At 54.4% G+C, this 20,878-nt stretch overlaps 1 protein-coding gene across 7 annotated transcripts in view; it reads left to right on the top strand.

Annotated features, from left to right (window-relative positions):
* Positions 1–20,878, top strand: part of ACACB (acetyl-CoA carboxylase beta) — a 65,060-nt gene that overhangs the window by 1,095 nt on the left and 43,087 nt on the right. For 5 of the 7 annotated variants that reach the window (XM_045585633.1, XM_045585634.1, XM_036449120.2 and 2 more), the window contains exon 2: positions 9,619–10,265. In XM_045585633.1, coding sequence (XP_045441589.1) covers positions 9,628–10,265 — 638 coding nt within the window. In that variant the 5' untranslated portion in view covers positions 9,619–9,627. Of the gene's footprint in view, positions 1–5,536; positions 5,665–9,618; positions 10,266–15,454; positions 15,729–20,878 lie in introns of those variants that run through there. The other 2 variants (XM_045585632.1, XM_045585635.1) reach the window with 2 other exon arrangements.

Below are 20,878 nucleotides of genomic sequence, written 5' to 3'. Positions count from 1 at the left end.
GTGGGAGAAGCTGGTCCCGAGGGCCCCGAGGGTCACAGGCGAAGGAGAGCGTCTTTCTCTGCGTCTATAAATGGTGATGTTGCCGGGAACCCGGTGCTTGCTCATCCGTGCCACGTGCCGAAATGTGTTAGGACTCAGGGTTACCTAGAAGGCTGTTCTGTGGTTTGTGTATTTATTTATTTTGTGTGTCCCCCCCCCCCCCCAATCTTCTGTTTGAAAAGATTGAAACCGAACAGAGGAACTCGGGGTGTCTCCTTGCCCCGTCCTCCACCCCGAGGGAGCTGCTGTGTTAAAACGTCCCAGACCTGGTTCCCCCAGAGGCCTCTGGTTCTGTGCATTCGTCTGCTGCATTAACTATGTCTTTCCCACGGACCCCGGTGATTGTTTGGACCTAAAGGGGTGGCCCAGCACCCAGATTTATCCAGCATGGAGGGGACTTCCCAGGAAACGGGTCTTTCCATAAAAAAAAAAAAAAAAAAAAAGCGGTGAGGTCTAAATGTTTGAGAAATGTTTTCCTTCTGCCGGGCTGGTATGGCTCGGTGGTTGAGTGTTGACCTATGAATCGGGAGATCACGGTTCAATTCCCGGTCAAGGATTCTTTCTCATCATTGCTGTTTCCCTCTCTCTCTCCCTCGGCCTTCCTCTCTGAAATCAATAAAAATATTTTATTTATTTTTAAATATATATATTTTATTGATTTTTTTTTTTTTTTTTTTTTTACAGAGAGGAAGGGAGAGGGATAGAGAGTTAGAAACATCGATGAGAGAGAAACATCCATCAGCTGCCTCTTGCACACCACCCCCGCTGGGGATGTGCCCGCAACTAAGGCACATGCCCTTGACCGGAATCGAACCCAGGACCTTTTAGTCTGCAGGCTGACACTCTATCCACTGAGCCAGGTTAGGGCAAGATGTGATTTCTTTCCTGGCTTCTCCCAAGTTTTAAATGGAAAGACCCAGCCAGTTCTCAGCCGGGGTAGTCTGAGATGCACGCACGCCCTATATTTGAAACGCTCGGGGGAAGGCGCCTGGTGTTTATGCAGAGGCGTTCTATTTGCTCCCGCCCAGTTTGACCACCTTTAGATCTGAGGTAGGAACGTGTTCCGTTACACGAGGCATTCCATCTTTGTGGCGAAATAAACATTGTCCCGGAGATGGAACTTTTCAGACAATCTTATATTCCCGTCCAAACGCCGGGGTCCCTTCTTCTCACACTTCTTTTTTTTTTTTTTAATATATATATATATATTATTGATTTTTTACAGAGAGGAAGAGAGAGGGATAGAGGGACAGAGAATTAGAAACATTGGTAAGAGAGAATCATCGATCAGCTGCCTCTTGCACACTCCTTACTGGGGATGTGCCCGCAACCAAGGCGCATGCCCCTGACCGGAATCGAACCTGGGACCCTCCAGTCCGCAGGCCGACGCTCTATCCGCTGAGCCACACCGGCTTCGGCCTCGCAATTCTTCTGAATGTTCACTCGGGGATCCCGGCCTCGGAGGAGCCTGCACCTGTGCCCGGGAAGCCCGGGAGCAGGGCCAGAAGCCTCGCGTCTTATCTGCAGGCTCGGTGCGCATGCGAGCTGCCATTCCCGCAGAGCCCTCCCTGTGTGCTACCAGGGAACGACTCACCCCCCTGGCTCCAGGGGCCCTGTCCCTTTGTCCCGGCATCCAGAACTCCTTGTACCGAACAGGCCAGGCGGCAGCAGGAAACCTGAGGTCTGGAGTGTTGAGAAGTTGGCACATGCCAGGCGTTTACACACGAGGATGGTTTTGGGGGCGGGGGAGAGGGGGGGATTGCTTACTCCACTCCCCAGACCAGGAAGGAAATCAAAGTTCAGGGAATCTCCGTGATAGGCCCAGACCCATCAGGTGACAGACGGCAGAGTCTCCACCCTCCCAGGCTAGCCTCACGCCAGAGGTGCCGCTCTGGACCTCGCTGGGCCCAGCCACCTGAGCTCCCTCCCCTGTGCTGGGCCCCGGACACGGCCGCACGCCAGTCACTGAGGCTTTGTGCCATGTTGGTTGGACTCACTGAAGCACCCCCTCCCCTCTTTTCCAATCAGAGTAAATCATGGTTAAGAGTGATGTGAAAGGCCAACCCCAACACGCCCTTCTTTCTGTTTGGAAGTAAGTGGGTCATGAGCCCTAGCCAGTTTGGCTCAGTGGATAGAGCAGCGGCTGTCGGCCCTTGGACTGAGGATCCGGGTTCGATTCTGGTCAAGGACACGTCCCTCACGCTTGTTCTCACACTGGCAGGCTCTATTCCTGCCCCGGTTCATGTGTTTCTCTCTGTGTATCTCTCCCCCTCTCTTCCGCTCTCTCTAAAAAGTCAATGGAGCCCTAACCGGTTTGACTCAGTGGATAGAGGATTGGCCTGCGGACTAAAGGGTTCCAGGTTCGATTCCGGTCAAGGGCATGTACCTTGGTTGCGGGCACATCCCCAGTAGGGGGTGTGCAGGAGGCAGCTGGTCGATGTTTCTCTCTCATTAGTGTTTCTAGCTTTCTATCCCTCTCCCTTCCTCTCTGTGAAAAATCAATAAAATATATTTAAAATATGTATATTGAAAAGTTGAGTTTGAGGCCTGTCCTGGTTGCTCAATTGCTTAGAGCAGCAGTTGCCAACCTTTCAGAGCTCACGGACAACCGGTTGGCCACTGCTGGCTTAGTGTCATCCCCAAGGTGGTGGGTTGGGTTCCTGGTCGGGGCACCTACAAGAATCAGTCAATGAATGCATAAATGACAGAACACATCGATGTTTCTCTCTCTCTCTCTCTCTCTTATTCTCTCTCTCTCTCTCTCTCAAATTGGTTTTTAAAAAACATGCGATTTGGCTCCCTAGGCATTCATTGAGCACCTCCAGTGTGCCAGGCACGGCCCAAGCGCACCTTTCTGGGCCAGCACTTCCGGAGAACCGGGGGCCTTGGTGATCTGAGCCTTTTTCCAAATCCACAGGCTTCCCTCCTGTGTTATCCTCTCCAACGTTGTTTCCACTCCCAGGGCCCCTGCAGCCGCACACCCGCTGGGCTCTGAGGGCAAGCGGATTTGGATCTGGCATGAAAGCGGGATTGCTTGCTTATGCAAATAGCATCTGCTGGGCTTCTCTGCAGACCCAGAAGCTCTGACACGTGCTAAGTCTGAGAACTGCTGGCTCTCCCCGGGTCTTGTTTCTGGGCTTCTGATTCCACCCACTTAAGAGGATAGCCAGTTAGTCCACGGGGTCAGCAGCCTGGTCACCTCCCCCTGAGCCACATCCTGGCTCCGGAGTCCGGCAGAACAGGTTTGGCTCTTCTGTCCCTCCGGGCTGTGTGACTTTGAGCGGGTCACTCCCCTTCTCTGGGCCTCGGGTTTTCTGATGCCTGATTTTCGAACTAGGATAATAATAATAATAATAATAATGTGAAGGAGATGAGATGAATACTTCCCTTGTAGGGCTGCTATGAGGGGTCAATGAGATTCTGGGTGAAAGAACAAAATAAATGAAGAAATAAGACAGAAGCAGACGCACAGACTGACTGTTGGCAGAAGGGGCGGAGGGCTGGCTGGGGGACTAGGTGAAAAAGGTGAAGGGATTAAGAAGTACAGATGGGCCCTAACCGGTGTGGCTCAGTGGATAGAGCGTCGGCCTGTGGACTGGAGGGTCTCAGGTTCGATTCAGGTCAAGGGCATGTACCTTGGTTGCGAGTACATCCCCAATAGGGGGGCGTGCAGGAGGCAGCTGATGGATGTTTCTCTCTCCTCGGTGTTTCTAACTCTCTCTTCCTCCCTGTAAAAAAATCAATAAAATATATTTTTAAAAAAGAAAGAAAGAAAGAAAGAAAGAAAGAAAGAAAGGTCAATGATGAGAGAGAATCAGTGATTGGCTCCCTCCTGCACACTCCCCCCTCCCCCCTCTAGAGACCAAGCCCACAACCCGGGCATGTGTCCTGACCGGGAATCGAACTGTGACCTCCTGGTTCATAGGTCAACGCTCAACCACTGAGCCACGCCGGCCGGGCTGTACGTCCATGAGCTGAGGAGGCCCCCTCAGCAGAGACCACACTCCTGATCGCCCGCCTCGCCCTCTCCCCTCGGACGCACCAGAAGGGGAGCGTTGTGATCGGGGACTAACTGGATCGTGGTTGATCCCGTAATCCTGCGAGGCGGGCGAGCTCAGAGCCGTGGCTGAGATGAGCCCCACTCAGCGCCCTGTGTGGGCGCTGGCAGTAACCTCACCGTGCAAGCTGTGCCCTTATCTGACTTTGCGGATGAGTCACCGGAGGCTGGAGAGGGCATTGAACTTGCCCCAGGCCCACCCCGCGTGTGGGCGGCGGAGCCTCCGTGGGAACGAGGGTCAGTTTCCAAGGCCGCGGCCGAGGCGCCCGGGGACGGTGGGATTGGCTGGGATGGGCGCCTCGGTGCAGAAGGAGCCCGGGGACCCCGGTGCTGGGCGTGGCTGTGTCACTCACTTCGCGTGTGACCTCTGGCCTCTGTTCGCCTGTAACACGGGGACGCCGGGCTTGCCAGGGGCTCCCCCTTTCAGGCTGTGGGTTGGAGAAGGCGTCCTTTTGGGAAACACTGACCCGTGACTCCGCTGGCTCCCGGGGCCGGAGGACAGGTGCAGGGAGCAGCTGCCAGTCCACCTGTTTGTTCTCTCACCTTCATTACCTGGGAATTCGTAGAAGGCCTTCGGCCACCACCTGCCAGCAGGAAGGTCCCTCACCACCTACTCTTCCTCCTGATGCTTTTTAAAAATATATATATTTTTTTGCCGAAACCGGTTTGGCTCAGTGGATAGAGTGTCAGCCTGGGGACTGAAGGGTCCCGGGTTCGATTCCGGTCAAGGGTAGGGGTGTGCAAGAGGCAGCTGATTGATGTCTCTAGCTTTCTGTCCCTCTCCCTTCCTCTCTGTAAAACATTAATAAAATATATATATTTTTTAAAAAAAAATATATATATTTTTTATTGCCTTTTTCATAGAGAGGAAGGGAGAGGAATAGAGAGTTAGAAACATCATTCCGCTGCCTCTTGCACACCCCCTCCTGGGGATGTGCCCGCAACCAAGGTGCATGCCCTTGACCAGAATCGAACCTGGGACCCTTGAGTCTGCAGGCCGATGCTCTATCCACTGAGCCACACCGGTCAGGGCCCTCCTGATGCTTTTGCTTCCCTTTCCATCATGCCCAATTGGCCAAACCCAGGGCCTGCTGAGACACCGCCCCTCCCCCCGCCCCACAGGCAAGTGTCTGACCCAAGGAGCCTCGGTCTGGTTCCCCTGTCCTCCCCGGGCGCTCGTGATCCCGGGGGCGATTTACTTCAGCGACAGACGCAGAGTTGGGCAAGGGGGCTGGGTGATTGCATGCGCTGAGAAGTAGGCCTAAGTACAGGCATGTGGCAAGCCGGAGGGAGGTGGCGCCGGGAGCCTCTTAAGCACCTGAGCCAGCCGGAGGCCAGGTGAGGGCTGCAGGGACGGGTGACAAACGGGAGCATGTGCGGCCCAGCTGACGGGGGAGAAAGCTGCCCCGGGCTGGGCCACCGGCCGGCCAAACCCCGCCCCCGTGGCCTGATGCACGCCACCGGCCTCCTGCTGAAAGGTGACACTGCGTGGGCCGGGCTCCCTTAGTCACAGCGGGCGCCCGTCAGGCCCGGACGGGGTGCAGCTGGTGGCTGCGTCCCCGGCCATGGTAAGTGGCAGGCAGCAAGCCCCGGGAGGTCATCTCGGTGGGAGGAAAAGTCCGAGCGGGAGCTGGGAGTGCCGGCCGGCCGGCCGCTGACACTCTCCCCTTCTCCCTCAAAGACCTTGCCAGGGATTGGGGGGGGGGGGGGGGGCGGGGGAGGAGAGCTGGAAACCTTCCTCTCTCTCTCTCTAGCCCTCGGCTGGCTGCTGGCCAGCACTGCTTGGAGCCGGGCCGTGGCCTGCATTCGCGTGGCCAGGGCCAGGATTGCTCTGGCAGCCGGCAGCTGTTGCTTCGGGTCCGGCTTGCAAGAAGTAAAAATAGCGTTGGCCAGCTGGGGCTGGGTCTCTGGGTCAGCGGGGTGTTCTCAGAGGAGGGCCTCAGCAAGGCATGGCGGGGCCCACGGCGGTGCACGGGGACCCTCTCCCGCCCGTGGACTCAAACCGCAGGCACAGGGACCCCACACGGCAGTGCTGGTCGCCATGCGGCTCCTTCTTCTATGCAGCAGACAGGTGTCTGATTTTACGATCGTAACCATGTGCCCGTTGTAAACTCTCCATTTTATGGAATTCATTTACATCCAGTGTTGGGGTGGGGTGGGGCAGGGGGAAAGGTGTGGGCGCTGGGCTTGGATGTGAGCGACCTCAAGGCACTGGGCTCCCCCGTGCCTCAGTTTACCAGCAGCGAGGTGGGACTAAGGTTGTGGCGGCAGCAGTAACAGTTCCCAGCAGTAACTGTTCTAAGGATTGGAAGCCGGAGGGCACTCTCTCCTCGCGATGGTTTCTGTATGTGTCAGGGCTGTGCGTGTTTATGTGTCATCGGAAGAGCAGCTGTGAGGGGGCGAGAATTGGCGTGCCCATTTTGCAGACGAGGAAACTGAGGCTCAGTTTCTCCAGGAGCTTTCTCAAACAGTTTCCCCCTTACTCGTGTGGTGGCCTTGGGGTCCTGCCATTGCTCCCCAAAGGAAATGGAGGGGCCCTGGGGTTTTTTGTGCAGGTAGCTCTCCCAAGAAAGGGTTTGGGGTGTCTTAGATTTGCAGAGTAAGAGAGGGCGCCAATGTAAGCTTGGCAGCTTCCCCCCCATCCATCCCCACCGCCCGTATGTCTCTGCCCATCTGCCCGCCCACTCACTTCCCCTCTTTGCACCCACCGACCTATTCATCCTTCTGCCCACAGTCCCGGCCAGGATTTCCACAGCAAATTCCCTAAGAACTTGCCTAATGCAAAACTTGGGAATCCATGTAAAGAATGTGTTCTCAAGCCCGGCCAGTGTGGCTCAGTGGTTGAGGGTTGGCCACTGAATCAGGAGGTCACAGCTCAATTCTCGGTTAGGACTCATGTCCGGGTTGCAGGCTTCATCCCAGGGAGGGGGGAGGATAAGAGGAAGGAGGGTGGAGGGTGCAGGAGGCAGCCGATGGATGATTCTCATCACTGATGTTTCTATCTCTCCTTCTCCCTTCCTCTCTGAAATCAATTTTTAAAAAAAGTTTTGGTTTTTTTTTTTTTTAAAAAGAATGTATTCTCAGGATTCCCAAGCCCCAAGCCCCCTTGTAGCACATGTTTTCCCTGATGCTACTCTGTAGCATTTCAACTTCATGCACTATTTCCACTGTGTCTTGGCGCTCACAATTTCAGACACGAGCACTTTAAATGCGCCTACACTTGGCCGCGTTGGGATAAGGTGTCCTGCTTGGCGTTCCACTTCAGAACCGCCGCTGAGACACCCAGCTAGTTCCCGGGGCGGTCCTGACACAGCCCCAGCCACGGGGCCCTACAATCCAAATCCCAGCTCACTTCGGGCCTGAGTGTGTGTGTGTGTGTGCGCGCACGCACAGGAATTTGTCATTCATTCCATACACACGACTGGGCGCCAAGGACCGAGCTGGGCACAAGGGTCCAGAAATGAATGACAAACGGTTCATATCCCCAAGGGACAGGGGATTGGCCGGGGGAGACCAGTGACTGTGCGTCGTCCGTGTTACGAGGATGGAGGTCTGTGCTGAGCAGAGAGCCCGTGGGGGTGGGCTGGGGCGTTGTGAAGGTGCTTGGCCAGTGTGGCCGGCAGAGGGCGTGGGGGGGGGGTGGCCCTTTTACCCCAGCCATGCCCTCGGGCCTAGGGAGGAAGTGGGCAGGAGTGGGCAGGACTGCGACCTGCTGGAGCCTCTGGGGAAGCCAGGAGAGCCTTGGCAGTGTATTTTCTTGGTGATGCCATCTGCCAGTTGCTAATTTCAAAATTTGTCCTGAGGCCAATTGTAAGCCTGCCCTTTCAGGACTCTGACGTTTCTCAAGCTTTCCTTGAGGACTTAATTCTGTGTGAGAAATGAATAAGAAATAGTCTCTGTTCCCAGAAGCTCCAACCTCCACTCAGGGGCTGGAGTGGGAGGGAGGGGAAGGTGGGGAAATTTAGACCACTGATTCTCACCTGAGGGCCATTAAAAAAAAAAAAAAGTATTTTAATTGATTTCAGAGAGGAAGGAAGAAAGAGAGTGAGAAAGAGAGAAACATCAATGATGAGAATCACTGATCAGCTATCTCCTGCACGCCCCCTACTGGGGACTGAGGTGGAAACCCGGGCATGTGCCCTTGACTGGAATCGAACCCCGCCCAGACCCTTCCATCTGCAGGCTGTGCTCTATCCACTGAGCCAAACCAGCCAGGGTGCCTGAGGGCAATTTTGTTCCCCGGGGATTTTTGGTTGTCAGAGCTAAAGGGAGCGAGCTACTGTCCTCTCGTGGCTGGAGGCTCGGGACAGCCTCCTCCACAAAGAATCCTCCGGCCCCAACTGTCGGTGGTGCCAGGGTGAGGGCAAGGCTTGGGCCTCCGAAAGTGGGAAAGTTTATGCTTTGAACACGTGTGTGTACACGTATGTGTGTGTCCCTGTTCTCGGTTCGTGGGGAATGGAACTAGTTGAATAGCGGAGGTGAGCATGGTCACCCCTGTCTTATTCCTGGTCTTACGGGCAAGCATGGCCCCTTTCACTATTGAGTGGATATTAACTTTTCATAAATGCGTGTTGTGACTTTGAAGTTCCTTTCTGGTCTTAATTTTCCGAGTGTTTTAATCAGGAGAGGCTGCTGGGTTTTCTTAAACGCTTTTCCGGTTCCACGGAGAGGATCACGTGTTTTTCCCCCCTCCCTCTGTTCTACTCGTGTGGTTTGTTCCATTGGTTGATGTTGAACCGCCCTAGTCTCGCACATGCGTGTTTATGATTCACAGCGAGCATGCGTTAGCATACCTAAATTAGAGGTGAGCAGCCCTGAGCCTGAGGGCTAAGGAATGCACCCAAGACCAAGCACGTGATGGGCAGGAGCTGGGAGGAGGCCCCTTCTCCACTCGGTCCCTGGCTTCTCTCCTCTGGCTCTCTCCGCTGAATACCCAGATTCTCAACTGCCTCTCATCCCACTCGATCCTTTAGGAGAGAAATAACTTGCCCTAGCTGATTTGGCTCAGTGGATAGAGCGTCCGCCTGTGGACTGAAGGGTCCTGGGTTCGATACCAGTCAAGGGCACATACCCAGGTTGTGGTCTTGATCCCCAGTGGGGGTTGTGCAGGAGGCCGCTGACCCATGATTCTCATCATTGACGTTTCTATCTCTCTCTCTCCCTCCTCCTTCTTCCTTTCTGAAATTAATTTTTTAAAAAAAGTATATATATATATGAGAAATAACTCACTCTGGTCTCTCTGGTGGCTCAGTTGGTTGACTGTCATCCTGTGCACCAAAAGGTCACTGGTTCAATTCCCAGTCAGGGCATAGCCCAAGTGGCAGGTTCAATCCTGGTCATGGTACATGCAGAATGCAACTGATTGATGCTTCTCTTTCACATGGATGTTTTCCTCTCTTTCCCTCCCCTTCTCCTGTCCTCTCTCTCTCTCAAGTCAATAAAAAATATATTTTTTAAAAAAATTAAAAGGAGAAATAACTCAAAGCCATAGATACTAAAGCACCTCTCTCTTCTCCTTGCAGGTTTTCTGAATGACCTTGCTGCTTTGTCTGTGCTGTCTGATTTTCTCCTGCCTGACCTTTTCCTGGTTAAAAATCTGGGGGAAAATGACAGACGCCACACCAGCCGCCAAGAATAAACCGGAGGCGAGCTTCGTGCCGAGCCAGGAGCCCCTTCCAGCGCCCAACAGCTCCGAGGAGCCACCGCAGAAAAACGGGGACAGCGGCCCTTTGCCAAAGACCCCCAACCAGGAGGAGCCCGCCTCTCAGAAAAGCCCCAAAGATGCCGACTGGCAAAGGACCTCCAGGCCGCCCCGGCACAGGCACCCCTCCAGAAGCCCCCTTCCCTCCCGCGATGCCTCCCCAGCCAGTGGGATAAGGACCCCAGGCCTGGAGGCCCCAGACGCCAACGGCCTGTCCTCGCCGCCGGCCAGGCCCCAGGCCCGAGTCAGGGCCCTGTCCAAAGAGGACCAGAAGCAGGCGCGCCTCAAGAGGCAGCTGATGACCAACTTCATCCTGGGCTCCTTCGACGACAACTCCTCCGACGAGGATGCGGGGGCCGGCCCTGGCCGGGAGTCCTCCCGCAGGGGCAGCCGGGCCAGCCTGGGGGCCCTGACCCTGGAGGCTGCTCGGGCCGCAGGCGACTCGGAGGCCCTGGTCCCCGCGATGAGGTAAGGTGCCCCCCTTTCTGTCCTCGTAACCGGGAGGGCGGCGGGCGCAGAGTGAGGGAGTGGTCTTCACCCTCTCCCCTCCTCCCCGCACTGCTCCGTCAAGCCATCCTTGGATGCCAGCGCTTCCAGGGTAGCTGTGTGAAAAGCAGATGTTACCCTTCTCTGCCTCCTTCCTTCCTTCCTTTCAAAAATCGTCTCTTACACACCTGCCGTGTGAATGGGAAGCTGGCTTCCTAGGCAATCCCAGCCTCGCTGGGGAAGAGGGCTCCGCGTGTGACTCGTTATAATTTAAGCCGAACGAGCTGAAGCCACGAGGGATGGCGGGAGCCTGGAGGGCAGGCCAGTTTCCCTGCCTCCTAAAGGGACATCCCTCTAATTTGTGCGTCTGTCCGGTCAAGGGCATGTACCTTGGTTGTGGGCACATCCAGGTAGGGGGTGTGCAGGAGGCAGCTGGTTGATGTTTCTCTCCCATAGATGTTTCTAGCTTTCTATCCCTCTCCCTTCCTCTCTCTAAAAAAATCAATAAAATGTATTTAAAAAAAATTTTTTTTTTTTTTTTTTTTTTTTTTTTTTTTTTTTTTTTTTTAAAGAAGAAGCTGAGACCGGTTTGGCTCAGTGGATGGAGCACCGGCCTGCGGACTGAGGGGTCCCGGGTTCGATTCCGGTCAGGGGCGTGTACCTTGGTTGTGGGCACATCTCCAGTGGGGGATGTGCAGGAGGCAGCTGATCGATGATTCTCTCTCATCGATGTTTCTAACTCTCTATCCTTCTGTCTTCCTCTCTCTAAAAAGTCAATAAAATATATTTTTAAATAAAAAAAGAAGAAGCTGAGGGCTGGAGAGGTTCAGGGGTCTGTCCGAGGTCTCCCAGCAAGATCTCCTTAGGCCCAGAGCACCACTTGAACCCGGACCCTCAGCAGAAGCAGGTTAGAAACTGGTCTGAAAACTCCCGGTATTGATGTGGCCACCTCACGTGGGCTCCACCAAAGGCACCTGCTCCCTCCTTCTAACTGTTCTTTCCCTTTAATGGAAGAGGGCCAACTGATCAAGCACGCATTCCCCTGTGTGCTCCTGGGGAGGACACCCCCTGCCCTCTCTGGGCCCGTCTGGATGCTCCGAGCTCCTCTCTGGCGCTAACGGTCTTGGCTTTCGCGTCTTTGTGTGTGGAGGGGTCGGTAGGGGCTGGGAGATGGGGAAAAAGAGAGGAGCTGGAAAATTGGAAAAAGCACGTTCATTGATAACCATCTTCTCCTTTGCTAATTACCGCAGAGGGTCTGGGTTCCGGGCGAGCTGGGGACAAGCTAGGAGACGAGATGGTCCAGGGCGGTAGCTAAGGTGTGTCCCCCGCCCTTCATTGGCGTGGGGGCTCTTTTTGCAGCCCTGCAGCTGGGTGCCAGGCGCCGTGATTGGCACCGCGGACGCATAGACAGTGAGACCTGGCCCCTGCCCTCCGGAGGACGGGCTCAGGAAGGGCTGAGCGGCCGGGAGCCCGGGACATTGCCCTTGATGGGTGGAGAGAGCTGGGGGAGGGGCTAAGAGCACTCCCGCTGGAGGCCAGCTGACTGAGCACCGGCCTGCTGACTCCTCCACCGGCCGTCATGTGACCTGGGCTTGAGCTGTCAGCTTTCTGTGCCACAGCGCCCTCTCAAATGAGGCCACAGTGGCCCCTGCCTCACAGGGCCAGAGCCCGGCTCAGGGCAGTCACCATGAGCACAGCGCCTAGAGCAGGGCCCACCGGGCACTCAGTGTCATTCAACGCAAAGCACGGGGTCACAGTGCGGGCCCAGGTTCAGATCGCAGAGCAGCCCCAAGACCTCTCTCCGAGCTGCCGTTCCCTTCTCTGCCGAAGCAAGCGGGATGAGACCGGGCCTCCCCGGGAAGTGCGCTGAGGAGATCCCACGGGAGGAAGGGCCGGGCGTGGATGGCGGCGGGCTGCCTCGGTGGCCGTCTGTCGAATGGGCATCTTACAAAGCTGTTACCGGTGGCGATGGCTGTCCTCACGGCACACCTCGGCTTTCAGGGAGGGCGGCAACCTGTGTCCACGGAGGAGGAAGGGGATGGACACGGCAGGGGCAGTGTCCCTGCGACGGGCTCACGTACCCACTGGCCCGCAGGTGCCGGGGGTTAGCCCTGCCTTTTTCCAGAATGCTCGCTTCCATGTGGGAGTCTGAGAGGGTTGCAAAGCGCACCTCGGACCCTGGGGAGGCGAGCGGAGTGAGGGTCTGTGGGCTGTGGACATGATGGAAGGAACCCGGCCAGGAAGTGAAGGTGCAGCGGAAAGGAAAGGGACCCCGAGATTTGCATCCCCCCATGCCCCCCCCGCCTCCCCCCCTCCCATCCCACATAGCATCCGGGTGAGCTCAGCCTCTCCTCTTCAACAGTTGCCATCCATCCCTTGTTCATCAGTTCTGAGTAGTGAGCGGCTCCTAAAACTTACAACTCTGTACATATTTGTATCTCTAAATGGCATGCAATGGATCTTTCTAAGATATCTGAATTTGTGTATTCATGTGCTAATGTAGGGGAGGGACGGACAGACCCCGCCCCCTTACCCTCCCATTTTCACCTAAGATAGTCTCTGGGAGCCCGGGACAAGGGGATCCCTCTCCTTTCAATGTTCTATTGTGGAATGAATGCTGAGGTCCGGGGGAGGTTGGCTATTCTCTCAATACAGGGTCCAGAGTACCACACCTGCTGTCTTTCACCTTTCCCTTACGCATAAATAAGCATCCTGTTTTAGAAAAAAATCTTTCACTTCTGCTCTATACTTTTCTGTAATATTCCCTCCATCATATATTAATTAAAAGGGATTATTTATTTATTTATTTATTTTTTCACAAAAGTGCATATTATGCCCATGATTTTCCAGAAGAGGAAGTGGAGAGAACCGGTTTGCTCAGGGTCACACAGTGCCGCCAGCCAGTCGCATGTGCGTTTTGTGTGTGTGTGTGTGTATTCGTGCTGTCACCAATCTGGGCTTTCTGCAATATCAACAACTTAAATTTAGCCTCCGATAAGTCTCCGGAGCAGGGCGTTCAACACGGGATTGCAAGCACAGCCAAATGTGAACAGCTTCATTGAAAATCACAAGCACTGATGCCGGCATAATGGTGGTGTGTATAGGGGTGCCTCTTACTCTTTCCTTCTCGTCTTTTATTGGATAATCACGCAGCAGAGAAAAGCCCAAGCCGCCGTCCCTCTGATTGATGACAGGCTAAGCCCAGCCATCTAAGGGAAACCCCTCTTTGAGAGCCTGGGCGAAGCCCCGTGTGTGAGGGCGGGTGCGCAGAGAAGTTAGAATATCACACGGTGTTATATAATAACAGCGAGTGTTGGGGATTGTCCATAGAATAGATAATAAAAATGGAGAGCAATGGAAGGAACCTGCTGAGAGTTTTTGCTGAGAGTTCTTGCTGATCTGGACTGACCTGGGTCGGGTAGGGTGTTTTGAAATACCTTCATTTCCTGATTTTAATTGTTTTCATAATTTTGAGGCAGTTACATTTAAATTTGGGTCGTTGTGGGTTGGGGTGGCGACTAGGCGAATACTTTTAGGTTTTGGTTTGAAACTTTAAAAAAATCAGCTTAAGGTGATTTTTATTTTATTTTTTTATTTTATATATATATTTTTTTAGGGATTGAAGGTAAGGCCAGAAAGAAACTTTGAAGAACTGGGAATTTTGTTCACCTGTGTTATTTATTTTTTAACCTATTGGGGGTTTTTAATTATTATTTTATTGGTTGATTTTAGGGAGAGGAAAGAAGAGGGAGAGGGAGAGGGAGAGGGGAAGGAAGAAGGAGAGGGAGAGAGAGAGAGACATCAATTAGTTGTTCCACTTATTTATGAATTAATTGGTTGATTCTTGTCTGTGCCCTCACCAGAGATCTAACCTTGGTGTATCGGGACGATGCTCTTAACCAGCTGAGCTACCTGCCAGGGCCTGTTTATTAAACTCGTTGAAACGTTGTTTAATATCTGGTTCAAGTACAACTAACCCGTGCCCTCAGGCAGGGCTGCTACTCCACCTCCAAGGGAGGTCACGAGCCTCTGCTGGTCATGCAGATGGTGCCCCCTGGAGGTGTGGCCCTGGCTATATTTTTTGAAGGGAATCATTTGCAAACACATTATTTTTTTTTTATTTTTGTTTCTGTTTGCTACGAACATGGGCTACATTAATTATTGGTGCAGTATTTTTTAGGCACTGTTTTGGATTCTTTTTATTTATTCTGACTACTTGGAGAAGCATTCATTCATTCATTCTGCCTGGGTTCACGTCACCAGCTGTCACCTTGGGCAGCATTTATCTGCATGATGGGAATAAAAACGGTAGGATTGCTGCAAGGGTTCAATGGACAAGGGCACTGAAAAGCCCAATAAATGTTCATCTTACCAGAAAGGTGAGATGAAAGGATCTTATTTAAGGTTGTCTGGGGTCTTCCGGGTCTAGAAGGCCCTCACTTTATTTTCAATACATTTTTATTAATCGATTTCAGAGAGGGAACATCCATGGTGAGAGAGAATCATTGATTGGCTGCTTCCTGCACGCCGCACACTGGGGATGGATCCCACAACCTGGGCATGTGCCCTGACCCGGCACTCGAACGGTGACCTCCTGGTGCATATAGGTCGAGGCTCAACCACTGAGCCATGCCAGCCAGGCAGGGGGCCCTCACTCCAGAAGGGGACCCAGATGGTTCAGAGCACGTGCTTATAGAAAGCCCCCTTTGGAGAGGCGGGGCACGGAGCAAACAAGTCCGTGGAAGCAGAGGTGGGAGAATAAACAAAAACAGGAACTTGTGTAAGCCAAAAGTTGACTTGAGTACACGGGCTTTTCCCAGAGGCACGTGGTGACAGCTGACTCACATTTCAGAGAACCCACATTTTCCACCACTTCCCTGCCGTGTGTGTGTCTCCCAGCGCATTGATTGCGAGTGTTTTGCAGCTGCCAATCTGTAGGGGGAGGCCGTCCTAGGACTCTTCCTTCTACTGCAGGCAGGGGAGCTGGGGAGGCCATCAGCCAAGACGTCTTTTCCCGCCTGCAGCTGTCGCCCCAGCCCAAGGTCAGCTGCGGCTCCCAGATTGGCGGCTCCGGGGGCGGGGCAACCAGGGGGCGTGGCCTTCTGAGGGCGGGGCCTGCCCGGGGGCGGGCCCGGGGGCGGGGCCTGGGCCGGACACTGGCGCGCAGCAGGCATTTCGGGATGGAGGAAGCGCCGCGCGGAGCCGGTCGCCTGCAGGCCGCCGCCGCCGCCGCACGACTCGGCCCCAGAGGCGCTAGACCCGCCCCCCCGCCCCCCGGCCGCGGCCCGGCCGCCCCGCTGGGCCCCGCACCCCGGGCGGTCGGCTGCAGGGGGCTCCGGGGACACATGCTCCGCGTCCCGGCAGGCGCCCGGCGGGGTCGGCCGGCGGGGCGGTCACCATGAGCCCGGCCAAGTGCAAGGTCTGCTTCCCCGGCCGCCGAGGAGAGTAAGTAAAGCCGCCTTCTCGGTGACCGTTATCTTTCCACAAACCGGCGCCCGCCCTGCCGGCGGGCGGGCTGTGGCCCCGGCGGCGGGAGAGGCGGCGGAGCTGCCGTGACGCCGTCGGGAGGAGGGCCCGCAGGTGCCTCCGGGTGGGCCCGCCGGCGGGGCCCTGCGTCCCCCTCCCCTCCCCTCCCTCCCCTCCCCTCCCCCTGCGCCTTGGCCTTGGCCGAGGGGATGGGGTGGTCGTGGAAGGCAGGTCTCTTTGGAACCTCGTGGTTGTCAAGTCCGGGGGGAATCAAGGTGCACTGGAGCAGGCATCCCAAGTAAGGCCGTTTTCGGGGCAGGTTAGTGTAGGTATGTCTGTGCCTTGAGTGCTTCTTGGCCCCGCCTCCTAGATTTTCCTTTCTTTCTTTCTATTTTTTTTTTTTTTTTTTTGTGTGTGTGTGTGTGTGTGTGTATGTGTGTGTCTTCATTTTATAAAATTACCAACGTGATGCTACGTTTGTTGTTGAAAATTCAGACGGCCGAAACCGGTTTGGCTCAGCGGTAGAGCGTTGGTCTGCGGACTGAAAGGTCCTGGGTTCGATTCCGGTCAAGGGCATGTACCTTGGTTAGGCACATCCCCAGTAGGAGGTGTGCAGGAGGCAGCTGATCGATGATTCTCTCTCATCGACGTTTCTAACTTTCTATCCCTCTCTCTTCCTCTCTGTAAAAAAACCAATAAAATATATTAAAAAAAGAAAAGAAAATTCAGACAATTATAGATAAGCAGGAAGGAGGAACAAATGTCACTCATACCCAACTCCCTTCCCACCTCCATGTTGGTTAATAGTTGCTGTGAATCTTTCCATAAAGCACTCCCCCCCCCCCCCCCCCCCCCCCCGTGAATTATGTTTTAATGTAGGAACTCCAGTCATAACAGTTGCCTTTTCATTCGACATTAAGTATTTATTCTACCACTGGCTCAGCTTACTGTGGCCACAGCATAATTTTGTATGTGTTTTTTTTCTTTTCAGTAAAGCATGGTTTAAAAAAAAATCAAAAGAATACTATTTGGTGACGTAAAAATGACCTGAGATGTAACTTTCAGTGTCTACAAATAAAGTTTTATTGGAACACAGCCATGCTCGTTGTTTATACATTGCCTATGGCTGCTGCTTTCAAAATCCAAGGGCAGGGTTCAGTAGTGGGACAGAGATGGGGCTATACCACCTGGTCCAATTTACCATTTTGTCCTTGACACAGAATATTTGCCAACCTTTGTTCTACGTCATGCTTTTAACCGGGTTCATATGATCCCTTTAAGATTCTTGAAAAGCCAAAACCGGTTTGGCTCAGTGGATAGAGCGTCAGCCTGCGGACTGAAAGGTCCCGGGTTCGATTCCAGGCAAGGGCATGTACCTTGGTTGCAGGCACATCCCCGGTAGGGCGTGTGCAGGAGGCAGCTGATTGATGTTTCTTTCTCATCGATGTTTCTAGCTCTCTATCCCTCTCCCTTCCTCTCTGTAAAAAAATCAATAAAATATATGTATATATTTTTTAAAATGATGGAAGACAAAAATAAATAAATTGGAATCGCCCTTGCAAATTCGGCCATGTAGTCGCCATATTTCTAATATGAAGCTGCTTTATTGGGTCATTCTCCTAGCTTAAGAGGTGCTGAACAGATGGGATTAGGGGCCCCATTCTGCCACTGAGCTGTGTGATGTTGAGTGAATGCCGTCCACCCTCTGAGCCTCAGTTTCCTCATCTGTCAACGGTGCTAATTCTGATAGGCCTTTCCGGATTCTGGAGACTGACCAGTGCTAGACCCGGGCTCCGTGCCTGATGCCAGGCTGTGGGAGGTGCTGGCCTTAGCGCTGCCCATTCAGCATCCACATTTGCACAGCGGAGAGCCGTGAGGGCGCTCGGTTTGTGAAAGAGGCCTGTGGAGTCAGGAGGCCGCTGGGACCCTGTCCTGGAGGCTGGACCCTCTGTGGAGGAGCCAGAGGTAGTAGGAAGGCAAGATTCCAAATGCTGCCGGCATCCCTCTCGGTGCCAACAGGGCCGGAGTTCGGAGAGTGGAGAAATGCATGTGGGCAGAGTAGTTGGAGGAGGGCTTCTTGGAAGAGACATGAATTGAACGGGATGAAATCAAGTGGGGGAGGGGGAGGCAGAAGAATCTGGTCCTCAGTGAGTCCCACCATGCCCCGTGGCCCCCGGTGGGTGACATCACTGCCGTGGGAATTCTCAGAACCACGGCCAGCAGTCTGTGTGGCAATGCTGGTTGTGGATCTATCGGTGGTGCCCACCTCTGTCCGTACATTAGAATTTTCAGGGGGGACTTTTGAAACATGTAGATGCAAAATCGGCCCAGTTGAGTACCTCTCAACCATACGTGCTTGTTGTTGTTGTTGTTTTTTAAATAGGTTTTTATTGATTTCAAGCAGAAGAAGGGAGAGGGAGAGATAGAAACATCAATGATGACAGAGAATCATCGATTGGCTGCCTCCTGCATGCCCCCCCCCCCCCCCCCACTGAGTATCGAGCCTGCAACCAGGACATGTGACCGGGAATCAAACCGCGACCTCCTGGTTCATGGGTGGGTGCTGACCACTGAGCAACACTGGCCGGACAGCGCTTGTTGTTTAAAGTCCAGACAATAGACGTATTTCCATTGATCTCAGCTAGCTTTCTGCTCAACATTGGATTCTGAGGGCCGTGGCGTCGCCTTGGAACCTGAGGTCAGTGGCCTCTCTGAGCCTCGGCTTCCTCATCCTGAGCAGGAGATGATGGCGGTGGGGGTTCAGGAGGAAGCCCCCGTGCTGATCCCAGGTGACTGGAGACTGCTGTCCCCTCCCTCCCGATGCGGCTCGCCCTGGGCGTGTGCCCCGGCAGCTGACAGCGTTTGGGGTTTGGCTGACAGCTGTCGCGTAGTCTCGCTGTTGATTGCACCTGCAGCCATTTCCAAAGTTACCATGTCACCTTCCGCACTTGCCAAACGCCAGCCGAAGGTCAGCCCTCCAGAGCCAGTGGCGGCTGGCCTCCAGCTCTGTCCAAACAGATAAAAATAGCCGCCGGCCTAGGGACGGGCCTTCCAGAGCCAGGCCGGCCGCTCTGCCGCGAGGGGCGTGGGGCCGCCGGGTGGAGGGCTGGGCCGCCGGCTCTGCGGTCAGAAAGCCGCCCCGAGTGCTTGTCCCCGGCCGCACCGGGCTTTTCTGGCAAGGGAGGTTCCCTTGTTGCACTTCAGGTCAAGTTGCTAGGGTTGTTATTTTTATTTTTAAAGTTAATTAATTGATTTTAGATAGAGAGGAAAAGGACCTTTCAGTTCGCAGGCCGACGCGCTAGCCACTGAGCCAAACCGGCTGGGGCTCAGATCAGTTCCTTAAAAAAAGCAACTGGCTAACGAAATGTAATGATGACACAAGCCCCGTTCACACTAGCAAGATGCTATGGACCTTCCAAAGCCCTTTCCTAAACCCTCGTGCATGGCAGCGGGGCAGTGCTGGGAGGTTTTAGGAGAAAAGCTGCTGGCAGTTCACCAGAGGCACTCCCTCCACCGCGAGGGCCAGGTCTCATCTGGTCATTCCCTCGTTCATTCATCCAGACATCGAAGCAGAACAGAGACAGTCTGAACGTAAAGCCCGTATGGTACACTGCCATATAGACAACAGTGGGTTTCCGTCCTTCATTTCTCTTACGGTTTTTCTTCTTCAAATTAGAAGAGGAAGTTTATTTAGAAAGTCACAGAGGTGGCAGAAGTGACCCAGCGGGGCTGCGTGGGCTCAGGAAAAAGCTATGGAGGCGGAAGCAGGGCCCTTGGCGCCTAGGAGAGGGGAAGGCAAAGGTACCGTACGCCTAGGGCCGTGGCTGGGAAACTGCGGCTTTGGCCTGTTGAGGGCGGCTCTTCACGAAACACACGGCCTGGGCGAGTCCATGTTGAAGAAGTGGCGCTAGAAGAAGTTTAAGTTTAAAAACTGTGGCTCTCCAAAGAAATGCCAGTCGTTGTCCTGTGGATATTTGGCTCTGCTGACTAATGAGTTTGCCCACCACTGGCCTGGGGGAAGTGAAGGGGGGAGGGAAGGCGCTGGGAGACCCTGGGAGGGAGAGCCATTTCTCCTTTGTCCCCCTGGCCCAGAAGTCTGTTTCCTGATCTCTGACAGGCAGAGCCTTTGGTGGCGCCACTGGGGAGGGGGGTGGGGAGGGGAGGGTGGACAGACTGCAGGTTTGTAGAGGAGGTTTTTCCTCATGAGAAACCACTGGACTCGGAGACTTTATAGCAGAAAATGCCGCTCCCTACTTTCTGGTGTGACGGAAAGAGCCCCAGGCCTGGCGACTTGCTGGGCCACCCCCTTTGCCTGGCTGGGCCTCGGTTTCCTCGTCCGGTAAATGGGATTTCTTTTCCCTGACTGCTTATTTGCCTCCTCATAGACAGGGCGTGCTGGCGGTGTTCTTATAATCAATCAGCTTCCCGGCCCCCCGACCCACTCAGCCCAGCCTCCCAAGGTGCCGGTGCCGGTCTCCGGGCACTCGCCTGGTGGTTAACCTCTAACCTAGTTCCTGGCAGGCAGCAGCTCCTTTGGCTGGTTTAAGAGAGTGGACTGAATATTCCTTTCGATTCTGCTCCTGTCAGAGTCCCCCAAAAGATAACAGAGATAAAGAGAGAGAGAGAGAGAGAGAGAGAGAGAGAGAGAGAGAGAGAGAGAGAGGAGCAGCCCATCAAGCCCGGGAGAACAGGAGGGGAGACAAGCAACGTTTGGGAGGTTGGGAAGCGGACGGGCGAGTGGGAACTGGCTCAGCAGAGCCAATTGGGCCGAGGCCCAGAGCAGCAGCGAGGAAGGCTGGGAGCCCCAGAGCTGCCCTCTTCTCCTGCTCCTTGTGGCCGGGGCTGCCCAGTTCTCCTCCAATAGGAGGCAGGAGGTTTGCTCCAAGAGGGAAAGGCCCATGGTCTCGGGCCTGGGGACTGATGGGCACCCTGGGGGCGTGGGACCTGTATTCCTAGCAGGAGGATAGGGTCTTTATAGGTGTTGAATCCTGAAAGTTGAACTTTTCCCCCAGACCAGTCCCAACAGTTCCCCCTTCTTCCCTGCCTGCCTTTCCTCCATGCAGGAGACCCAGGCACTTCCTCTAGGAGAACTGGACCAGCAAGGGAGGACAACTCTATAGATACTTGGG

This window comes from Pipistrellus kuhlii, unplaced genomic scaffold (genome assembly GCF_014108245.1).
Source record: "Pipistrellus kuhlii isolate mPipKuh1 unplaced genomic scaffold, mPipKuh1.p scaffold_m20_p_20, whole genome shotgun sequence".
In the NCBI taxonomy this organism is placed as follows: domain Eukaryota; kingdom Metazoa; phylum Chordata; class Mammalia; order Chiroptera; family Vespertilionidae; genus Pipistrellus; species Pipistrellus kuhlii.
This window is presented reverse-complemented; position numbering and strand designations above follow the sequence as displayed.